The 12,165-nt window shown below is 41.7% G+C and overlaps 1 protein-coding gene across 8 annotated transcripts in view; it reads right to left on the bottom strand.

Annotated features, from left to right (window-relative positions):
• Positions 1-12,165, bottom strand: part of MYO16 (myosin XVI) — a 483,589-nt gene that overhangs the window by 52,335 nt on the left and 419,089 nt on the right. For all 8 annotated transcript variants that reach the window (XM_056555738.1, XM_056555737.1, XM_056555733.1 and 5 more), the window contains 3 exons: positions 9,179-9,275; positions 2,688-2,928; positions 1,403-1,713 (listed from right to left, as the gene is read on the bottom strand). In XM_056555738.1, coding sequence (XP_056411713.1) covers positions 1,403-1,713; positions 2,688-2,928; positions 9,179-9,275 — 649 coding nt within the window. The remainder of the gene's footprint in view (positions 1-1,402; positions 1,714-2,687; positions 2,929-9,178; positions 9,276-12,165) is intronic.

Here is a 12,165-nt window from a genome sequence, read left to right as displayed (position 1 = left end):
CGGCAGGGGGGAGCTAAAACCTCGCGCTCCCGTATGTGACCGTATGCGCTCCCGTATGTCATTCATTTCAATGAGCCGACCGGAGTGAAACGTTCGGTCCGGTCGGCTCATTTTTGCGCCGTATGCGCTTTTACAACCGGACCTAAAACCGTGGTCAACCACGGTTTTAGGTCCGGTTGTAAAAGCGCATACGGCGCAAAAATGAGCCGACCGGACCGAACGTTTCACTCCGGTCGGCTCATTGAAGTGAATGACATACGGGAGCGCATACGGTCACATACGGGAGCGCGAGGTTTTAGCTCCCTCCTGCCGTATGCGCTCCCGTATGGGACAAAACGTAGTGTGGACCCAGCCTAACACATCTTTTCCCCTATCCAAAGGATAGGGGATAAGATGCCTGATTACGGGAGTCCCGCCGCTGGGGACCCCCGTGATCTTGCACGCGGCACCCCGCTTGTAATCAGTCTCCGGAGCGTGTTCGCACCGGGTCTGATTACAGGCGACCAGCGGGCCAGCGGTGTGTGACGTCACACGCCACCGACCCGGTGGTCGTCTGTAATCAGACCTGGAGCGAACACGCTCCGGGGACTGATTACAAACGGAGTGCCGCGTGCAAGATCACGGGGGTCCCCAGTGGCGGGACTCCTGCGATCAGGATGGATAGGGGAAAAGATGTGTAAGCACCGGAGAACCCCTTTAAGTTGTATGATTTATTGTCATTTATATTGATGCAAAAAACTAGTCAAAGTAGCTGTGTGCTTCTAAGACTATGTTCACATGTCAGAATTTCTGTGCAGAATTCTGCATTGGAATTCTGCACAGAGATTCCGCAGAAGAAGAGTCCCATTGATTTCAATGGGATTCTGCTGCACTGTTTACACAACGGAATTTTGGCGCCAGATGTTTCTAGTGTGGAAATTCCGATTCTGGTGTCTACAGAAAGAAAGGACATGTCCATTCTTTCTACGAACTCCGCACAGAATGCATTGCCGCATTCCTGTGCGGTCCTAGCACTGCCATATCATGCAGTCTGCAGAATGTCCGCACTAATATTTTCCACATATTACACTGGCTAACACTATCAGTAAATGAGTGCTGCTCACATAGATCACCGCTCATTTAAATAGCCTATTAAAAGGTTAGACCGTTACAAAGGGAGGGCCACACAAACAATCGCTGGATCTGCTTTCAAAATTAGGCAGCTGAATATCACCTATTACATGGGGAGATGTGCAGCCAACAAGCTGGTTGCTGGCCCTTTTATACACAGAAAAATCAGCCTGTTTGGACAATAATTCCCTAGTGTAATAGGGTCCTAGAAGTTCCAAGTTGGTTGATAATTGTTATTACTTGAAACTATGTTTTAAACAGTAGGGATTCGGACAACTGTAACCTAGCTTACCATCATTATCAATTTCCTTAGTAGCTGCTATAAGACAGGCACTAACAGCTTCATATGAAGCACTTAGTCTTGTAGTGGGGTTTCTCTTTGGTTTTGGGGGAGGTTGTTTCCGAGGTGACTGTAGATTGCCACCTTCATCGAAGCTTAATACTGTATGTAACGAAAGGGACCTTGCGGATGCTCCTGAGGCTGAGCGAGACAAGCTTCCTGTAGTAAACGGAGTCGTAACAGAACAGGAATGAAAAAGATTGGGTGTGGAACGGTATCCTACGAGACGGCTTTCCAAAACCTTACCATTCATTTCATCGGTTCTAAAAAATAAAAACATAATAATTATGATAAAATATATAATAATACAAATAATAATGATAAATAACAAGACATTAAGGCTTTTTAACTTAGTGCTGGAGAATCCCTCATTGAGGAACAACATCTATTATCCGGCATCTATTATTTACAAGGCCCAGTTATCAGGAATGAAAGAGCACAAGAACAATCATTGGATCATATGTGCGTTCACTTTTATTATTGTTGACAGCGTATCTCCTGTTTATATGGAAGATGTGCTGCTGTTAAATTATGTTGTTTTTTTTCCAGCTGTATGAATGATCAGGCGTTCTCTCATTCATTGGCTGACTGCTGGCCCTTTTACACCATATATTTGGATGATAAAGTGCCTGTGTAAAAGGCCTTTTACATTTAGGGCCCTATTATACAGGGCAATTGTTTTGTTTTGTCCTGTCAAATCATCTGACGGGCGATGACTAGAGCATGTGCAGCCGATGACTGATGACAGCTAAGGGCTGCATGGACGATCCAGCAATTATTTGTGCGGATCTCTCTGCATGATTACTGAGCTGTGTTGGGGCGCATTCACACTATGCTACATACAAGTGAAGAAATTCCTCTTGGAAATTTTGGTGCCGCAGCCTCCCATTAGCTTCCATGGGATTCTACTGCACTGTGCACACTGCTAAATTTGCACATGCCATAATTCACTGTGAAAATTAAAATTCTGGACTTCAACGGAAAAAATCAACATGTTTATTCTTTGTCGTAATCCTTTTGTATATGCATTGCCGTCTATGGAGGCGGCACATGTCTGACTGGTCCTAGCGCTGACTATTCAGTTGGCGCCTGCTGTGCAGGGAATGTCCGCCTGAAATATCTCTGTGCGGACATTCTGTAGTGTGAATGCACCCAAATGGGCACTTTAAAACAGTGGCTCAGCTTTAGTTTTAATGCAACTTGACAAACATGTACAGAATATTATCTGAACAATTACCTAGTAAGAGTTTCATTCTTATCACTAGTTGATCCTTTTTTCTCATTATTTACATCTTTATCAAAGTGAAGTCTGTCTTTGTCGCGGGCAATATCAGATGCATTCTGAATGACCAGAGAGTGGTAGGCATTCTGTCCGAGATTCTCCACTGTGAGCAGAAAATCTTGAATACAAGCGTCCTCACTTTGTTTAATGCTTATCTTCTGACGTAGATGTTGACGGGCTAAAAACCTCCTAACAACTGCACGAGACATATTAAAAAAAAATAGTTATACATAATATAAAATCTCCTCTATAGCAGCAATACCTAACTGGTGGACCGCGGTCGCCAGCCGGCTCTCACTGCATACATTTATAGCAGTTTCTTCAAGACATTGATACAAATGAATATCTGAGTGCGGCCTGGAGAAAGGGAACACTCTGTTCCCTACCAGCCGCTCAGCTCTTCTTATGTGCTGCAGGTGATGTGATATGCACTGCCTGCATCATTCTGTTCTTGCCAGCCCTGACTAGGAGAATCCAGGAGAATCTAGAGAGATTAGCATGGGCCCTGGGACAGGGAGCCTTTCAGGTAAACAGTTGTGTTCTTTCACCTGTGACTTTCCAGTTGTTGCAAAACTACAGCTCCCATCATGACCTTCTGTCTGTGCATGATGGAAGTTGTGGGACAGTTCATTGGGGCCATAATGGCACAGTTCATAGGGGGCATAGTGGCATATTTCATGTGAGAGCATAGTGGAGCAGCTTGTGGAGGGCATAGTGGCATTGTACATGTGGCACAGTATATGGGGGCATAGTGGCACAGTACATGAGGGGCATAGTGGCACAGTACATGGAGGGCATAGTGGCATAGTTCATGTGGGGCATAGTGACACAAGTCATGTGGGAGTACAGTGGCATAATTCATTGAAAGGGCACAGACAACTCATTCTTTGTTGGCAGTATTATACTCAGAGGCACAGTGTGTGGCAGTAAAATATGAGAAGCACAATGTGAGGCAGTATTATACCAGTGGCACAGTGTGTGACAGTAATATATTTAAGAATAGCACAAAAGGACCTATGGATGGAGGGTAATTTTTAGACTTTATTTACAATTGAGCACATAAGTGGTCACTAGTACCCTAAATTTACCATCCACTATTAATGAAAAAAGTGTGCAAAAAGTAAAACATAACTTTTAATATTGTGCCTATTAATTAAAATCCCAATAGGTGGTCTCTCTTTATGTGCTGAAACATTCATGAAGCATATAACAACATGGCATTGATTCAGCAGTATAAGTAGAGGGAGACCACTCGTATTGTTATTTAAAACACTATACACATTGCCCCCCCCCCCCACGACGTTTCACCACCAGCAGGTGGCTTTCTCAAGGGTTCATGGGCAAATGGCCATTTGCCCATGAACCCTTGAGAAAGCCACCTGCTTGTGGTGAAACGTCGGGGGGGGGGGGGGGCGATGTGTATAGTGTTTTAAATAACAATACGAGTGGTCTTTCTCTACCTATACTGCGGACTGCAGCCGCAAATCACCGAATCAATGGCATGTTGTTATATGCTTCATGAATGTTTCAGTACATATAGAGAGACCACCTATTGGGATTTTAATTAATAGGCACAATATTAAAAGTTATGTTTTACTTTTTTCGCCCTTTTTTCAATAATAGTGGATGGTAAATTTAGGGTACTAGTGACCACTTATGTGGTCAATTGTAATTAAAGTAATATATTTAAGGGCACAGTGTGTGGCAGTAATATATTCAGGGTCACAGTGTGTGGCAGTAATATATTTAGGGGCACAGTGTGCGGCAGTAGAATATTCAGGGGCACAGTGTGGCAGTATTATATTCAGGAGCACAGTGTGTGACAATAATATATTCAGATCATATAGAAAAGACCAAGCAACACTGATTTAAAGCAGCACTCCGTAATCAGAAAAAATACTCAAAGGTTTATTGTACAAAATTCTAGTATACAAGACATATATCACACTTGTGAGGGGACAATGTAATAAAAACAATTAAAACAGCTCCCTAAGCGCTAAAGCACAACCCGGGGGAGGGGCCATGAAACCCCTCCCCTAGGAATTGGCACCCGTCCTAAATTGATAAATATTCTGTGTATACCATCCTAATGCAAATAATGGATCCTACAAAAATTGTATGACTCATAAGATGACAACCTGGTACAATTGCTAAATCAGATCATAGCATGACATTGTGTGCAGGGAGACAATATATTAGTAGCAGAGAGTACAATCCACATAAATAATTCCACATACAGATAGATAATGAGAAAGTACCCTAACACATGTCCACACATGTCTACTGTGTTCACAGTAATATATTCAGTGCCACAGTGTGCGGCAGTATAATATTTAGGGGAACGGTGTGGCAGTTTTATATTCAGGGGCACAATGTCTGGCATTATTATATTCAGGGGCAAAGTGTGTGGCAGTATTATATTCAGAGGCACAGTGTGAGGCAGTATTACATTCAGAGGCACAGTGTGAGGCAGTATTACATTCAGCGGTACGGTGTGTGGCAGTATTCGGGTCTTACAGGGAAAAGTAGATTAACATCATCCCCACTTCAGTCACTCGTTTTACCCTGTGACTTTTTATTAGGGTAATAATCATGTTCTACAACAGACAGTGTCTATTTCTTTCATGGCACTATGGCCGCTTGGTGAATCAGGCCTTAGTGTTTAGCTCAGATCTCATCACTAAAAATATTTGAGTACGCCTGGCCTTTAGAATAGTCTGTAGAACATATTAAAAGAGATTATACATATTTAGGGAACACTGTAAAGTTAATAAATATTGTTTCCATCTTATTTTAAGGACAAGCTTTTAAATGACCAAATGTGTTTTTGAAATTTAGATTCAGGAAATACCTAGCTTTACATTATCGTCAATATCCCTCCAGTAAATTCTTACACAGCTAGACACATACAATAGGGAAGGTTTATGACAGTGTCTAAAACTGTCTTTAAAGAAGCTCTGCTCCGCTAATGCACCTTTCGTACCCAGCATGACAGATGGTCGAAAAACACGCCCCCTCCATTCATCTCTATGGGAGAGGCAGAGACACGAGAATGCTGTGTCTCCGCCTCTCCCATACAGATAAGTGTGGGGGGGGGGGGGGGGGTGCATGTTTCATTCAGCTGACAAGCTGGGTGCGAAACGTCATTTCCTTGAGCAGAGACGGGGCCCGTACAGGTCGCCCCGGCGGATTGGGGCAAAACATTTTTTTGCTGGACATCTTCTTTAAATAAATAAAAAAATTAATATATATATATATATATATATATTTATTAGAGAGAGAGAGAGAGAGAGAGAGAGAGAGAGAGAGGGGAAAGAAGCGATTGCAGCACACTGGAGTATCAAAAATACAAAAAGTGATTTATTCCAGCTGAAAAGAAGACAATGTTTCTGTGGTCTCACACCACCTTTCTCATATATATACACAATATTACAGGTGTACCCTATTTCACTTTACTGAGGTTTAAAACTAAAATATACAACCGCCAAATTATTAGTAAATCAAAAGTAAGAGTCATTGATTGAGTTTGGCTGATCATGTTTTATTTACTTTTTTTTAAAACTCTTCAGACATTTAAAAAAAACAAAAAAAACTGAAAGAACAGCCATATGGATATTCACCTTTAAAGGAGTAGTCCAGTGGTGACTCAGTGGTTTACAACTTATCCCCTATCTTAAGGATAGGGGATAAGTTTGAGATTGCTGGGGCCCCCTGCGATCTCCTGTACGGAGCCCCGACAGCCCGCGGGAAGGGGGCGTGTCGACCTCCACACGAAGCGGCGGCCGACACGCCCCCTCCATACAACTCTATGGCAGAGCCGAAGCGCTGCCTTCGGCAATCTCCGGCTCTGCCATTGAGATGTATTGAGGGGGCGTGTCGGCCGCCGCTTCGTACGGGGGTCGACACCCGCTATCTGGGCGGAGAGCCGGGGCCCCGTACAGAGAGATCGCGGGGGGCCCCAGCGGTCGGGGCCCCCGCGGTCTCAAACTTATCCCCTATCCTTAGGATAGGGGATACATTTTTCACCACTGGACTACCCCTTTAATGTAGTCTTTAGGAAACAAATGAAAAAAACTGCTCTTTGGTATTGCTAGCGTACCAGAAAAATGACATTGTTTCCTATTGTTTATTAGAAGACAAATCAAAGGTGGAAACCAATATGGCTGCACATTGAATAAATATAACATACTTCTTAGTGATAACCCTCATTTCGTAATCACAAATGTATGAACATTTTAATATTTTGGGTTACAATCCTCCTTAAAGGTATATTTTATCTAAATGAATTGTCATTTACTTAATATACATATACACATTTTTATTCTCACTTTAGTTTTTTATTTTATTATTGTGCCCGCATGTTGTCTGTGATCAAAATCATAATATTTAGAAGTACAGCATAGTGTAACATATAGTGCACAAATACTATGCTCTCCCATTTGAAATGTGTTCACCTTTATTTACTACATATACTCCGGATGCAGTTGTAGATGTGTTTTGCCAGCCTATAGAGGACTCCATTATGGACTCTACATGACATCTAATGGCTACTGAAAGCAACACTCACTGTAAATAATCCTCTAAAAGAACTTCAACAATATACAATGCTGACATCAAGCACATTCTTGTTCTTCTATAAAATGTCTTACTATTGTCTTCTACAATCAACTATGTAGCTTTTACTTGTTATCTAGCGAATTGTGCGCACGTTATGCTTATCATATAGAGCTCACAAGATAAGAAGTGTGGGACTTGTGTGGATTTTCTATACTGACATTACTGGTATTTTATCTACCGTATATTCTGGTGACAGTTATTTACTCAGGAAAGAGTCAGATATTACGTCTGCTGTATTTATTGCAATGCATGTAGTGGTTGTCATTGAAACTATCTACCAATAAAATTTTCCTTGTTCTAAAGAAGGAGAGAAATTTATAATGATACTGAAATATTATAAACATTTTACACAACTACTACTGATATATTATATAGTTTTACATATAGATGCAAACAGATAGACAGACAGACATATAGATAGATAGATAGATTTGGGAGCTCCAGTTTTCTCTATCTACCTAGTGTGCCCCCCCCCCCCCCCCCCCCGACCAAGGCTCTTATACCTGCAGGCACCATCTTCACTTTGCGGTTTATTTACCATGCTGTAGTGATAGATTAAACAGATAGATAGACAGATGTACAGTGTTAGATGGTGTATCTTTAGCAACAAAATTGTTCAGCTTCCAGTAGGATATCCCAACATAACTTGTGATAATGTATGACAGATTATAATTTTATTATTATTTATCATTATATCACCCTTGATACCAATATTTTGGTAGTAATGTTAAATTTTGCTTTATACAATGTGTTAGGATACCTTTCAGGAGTGTAGTACAATATCAATGTCTCAGAGATCAAGGTGGCGCTGGCTACATCTGTATGTGTTATACTTTCTACAATTCATTCAAGTCCACACATTCATTAATGTTAAAGGGTACCTCTCATCAAATAAACTTTTGATATATTTTAGATTAATGAATGTTGAATAACTTTCCAATAGCATGTTAATGAAAAATATGCTTCTTTCTATTGTATTTTTCCAGATCAGTCTGTCAGCAAGCATTTCTGACTCATTCTGGAGTCCTAAACACTCAGAGCTGCCAGCCTGCTTTGTTCACAGCCAAACAGGCTGTGAACAAAGCAGGCTGGCAGCTCTGAGTGTTCTCCTTTGTGAACAAAGCAGACTGGCAGCTCTGAGTGTTTAGGTCTCCAGCATGAGTCTGAAATGCTTGCTGCCAGGACTGGTAGGGAGACCCCTAGTGGTCATTTCTTCAAAGTGGAAAATTAAATAGAAAGAAACATATTTTTTAATAACATGCAATTGTAAAGTTATTCTGCATACATTAATCTATAATATATCAAAAGTTTTTTTGATGAGAGGTACCCTTTAAAGGAAAACTATGGCAAAAATGAACTTATTCCCTAGCCACAGGATAGAGGATAAGTAGCTGATCGCGGGGGTGGTGGGGTGGGGGTACGATCCCTTGTGATCTCCGGGACGGGACCCGGCACCCAGTGAGGAACGTGTGCGTCTCACATGGAAATGAATGGAGTACATGAAGTCTACACTCACTCCTCAGTGAGAGAGCAGGGTTCCTGTCCTGGAGAAAGCAGTGGGTCCCAGCGGCCAGAATCCCCACGATATGCTACTTATCCCCTATCCTGTGGATAAGGAATATGTTAACTTTCGCTGGAGTGCTCCTTTAAAGTTACATTTTGAAAAAACATAACATGTATAGGACACTAGATATTCCTCGACATCAGATCTTAAACTGACCAGAAGAACCAGAATGCTGGACTTTTATTATATGTAACATTTCTTACACTCAAATAAGCTTTACAATAATAAATTTCCACTCTTAGGATGAAACATATTTTGCTTTTACCTTTCTGGCAAAGTATAATTTTCCTTTGTAGCTGGGCACACATGTCATTCAGTTGATCAGCTTGACGGTATTTCAGGAAAACCTTTCGGGCGCCGATCTGTGAAGAGAATAATACATAAATATATGTGCAACTCTAACAATTGTATACGTCTGTATGAGGGAATCCTTATCCCCATAGAGACTTACTTTAGTACTTTAATTACACCGTTAGCATAAATAATACAAATACAAGGTTCAAATAAGTTGAGTCATTTTATGAGAGGCAAAGAAAATCAATGAATGTGTATTATAAATATTTACATATTTACATAATACCTTACATGTAGTTGTGGACAGGACTGATATTTATATATATCACATGTCCCTTTTTCCATTCTCTGCTGTCGGAACAAGAACAGCTTATAGCCGAACAGTCTTGTTGCTAAGGATTCACCATCTAACAGTGTTGAGGGGCGAATACTGAGTTAGTCGGTCTATCTGTACATCTCTCTCTCTCTCCTCTCTCTCCTCTCTCTCGGCTTTACTTTACCTGCTGCCCAGCAAGCCTTTGTCTCTGTCCACCATTATTTCCACAAAATGGGAGAGATCAAAACCTGTCCAGAGGAAAAGTTGCTGAGTTGTATATAGCAACCAATCAGGTCTCTTCTTTCATTTTTGAAAAGGCCTCTGAAAAATGAAAGAAGCGATCTGATTGGTTGCTATATACAACTCAGCAACTATTCCTCTTGACAGGTTTTGATAAATGTCCCCCATTAATGACTCTATATCTCCCACCAACACACAGCATTACCTGCTACTTACCTGCTTGTGACTAAACCTAAGAGTGTCCTCGGTTTATATACCATGCACATAATTGATGTAGATCAGTGGTCTCAAACTGCGGCCCTCCAGATGTGGCAACATTTCAATTCCCAGCTTTCCCAGACAGCTAAGTAGCTGGTAGATTTATCTTACCATGTTATGATTTGTTGATGAATATAAAGATTCTAAGCTCCTTTTTATTTTATTTTAGGTGTACGATTTAGAATATACGGTTTTGTGTAATATTTGTTTTTTTTAACCCAAATGTGTGGAAAATGGAACACAACAAACAACTGCCGTCTTCTGGTTGTCTGGTAGTTCATGTCGAGAAGCTAATGGCCCTCATTTACTATTGCAAACCCGACATGTTTTGGTCGGGCTGTGCGCCACATTCTGTCGCATTGCGCCAGAAATTCTGTCTGCACCAGAATGTGCACCAGAATTTGCACCAGAATTGAAAAAACCCCAACTAACTCTCCATTTTGCTAAGAAAACACAAAAAGGGGCATGGTCTCCAGGAAAGGGGGCATGGTCTCTGAAAAGGGGCGTGTTCCCGACATTTTCACAAAAACCCAACATATTTACTAAGGTTTCCACATAAAATGTGGTGGATTTGATCTGAGGAAAACCAGACAGATCAGAGCATGTGTAAAAAAAAGCAAAGTATAGGGAAAGTGGAAAATGTAGGGAAAACTTTGTAAATACCATGGAAAATAAATTTTAGGGAATTAACACCCACAAAGAAACATACACAACACTCTTAGTAAATAAGATTCCAGGTGTGTGAACCATAATTGGGACACAGAAAATGAGGACTTGTTTCCAAAGCGCTTCTCCTCCAGTGGTCAGCGGCAGCTCTGACAGGAGCACACAGGAGAGGTGTGGATTAGGAACAGCCTGCACCTCTCCTGTGTGCTCCTGTCAGAGCTGCCACTGACCACTGGAGGAGAAGCGCTTTGGAAACAAGTACTCATTTTCTGTGTCCCAATTATGGTTCTCACACCTGGAATCTCACTACAATACTGAGCGTCTAGTACACTCAGAGGGGATCCTGGAGCTGCTGACCTCACGTCGACTGAGCGATATTACACGCCTACATAGGTGTTGTGCCCTCAGCACAACGCCCTCTGGTAAGCCTTAAATTTGTTTTCTTAAGGGGCTTTCCTATCCTACATACCACACTAGGAGCGCATCTCTTTTTTTCCTTTTATATATAATGTGTCTTAGTATACTCAACTCTTCAGCTCAAGACATCAATTCAGAGAATGGAAATTGGGTCATTAGAAACTAGCAGATCCCCTGTTATAGTGCCAAGGTTGGGCAACAGGATCAGTTTTCCATGGATGTGAAGGGATGTACAGTTTCAAAGTTACATCTCCTTTAAAGGGGTTATCCAGCAATAGAAGAACAGAGGTAATTTCTTCCAAAAACAGCACCAGGCCTGTCCTTAGGTTGCGTGTGGTATTACAGTTTGGATCCATTCACTTTAATGGAATTGAACTGCAATCCAGCACACAACTTGCGGACAGGTGGGGTGCTGTTTTTTGAAGAAATCATCTATGTCTTTCTCCTATATCCCAGCTGGACCTGGCCCGTATCTAATTCATTACAATGAGCCGAGATGAGTCAAACGGTGACTCCTGTCGGCTCATTTTTGCCCCGTATGCAGTTTTCTGACCAGACCTAAAAACGGGGTACGCCGCAGTTTTTGGTCCGGTCACACAACCGGATATGGGGCAAAATTTAGTAGACAGGAGTCACCGTTTGTCTGTGGTCGGCTCATTGAAATGAATTAGATAAGGGCCGGGTCCGGCTGGAATACGGGAGCGCCCAGTTTTCTTTCCCTCCAGCCTTATCCGGTCCCGTATAGTTAAATTGTAGTGTGAACCCAGCATAAGAGAGAAAAACTAACCCGACTGCTGTTCACATCTGCACATCTATTAACAATGGCCACCATAGAGGATCTGTATGACATCTTGAAGACTCAATTTACTAGTTATCTGGCTCATTATGGATCATATTGGCCTGAATAGTGCTGCATGATGCTGCACCAACAGGACCTTTTACAAGGCCACCAAATATGGATGTCCACAGAGCTTCAGTCCTACTCACTTAACCAAAGATATATGACCAAAGTAGCTTTTCAATCAGAAAAGTATATTGTGTTTGGTGCTAAACACTTTAGT

Source organism: Hyla sarda, chromosome 2, assembly GCF_029499605.1.
Source record: "Hyla sarda isolate aHylSar1 chromosome 2, aHylSar1.hap1, whole genome shotgun sequence".
Taxonomy (NCBI): domain Eukaryota; kingdom Metazoa; phylum Chordata; class Amphibia; order Anura; family Hylidae; genus Hyla; species Hyla sarda.
The sequence above is the reverse complement of the archived record's forward strand: the minus strand, read 5'-3'. Positions and strand labels throughout refer to the sequence as shown.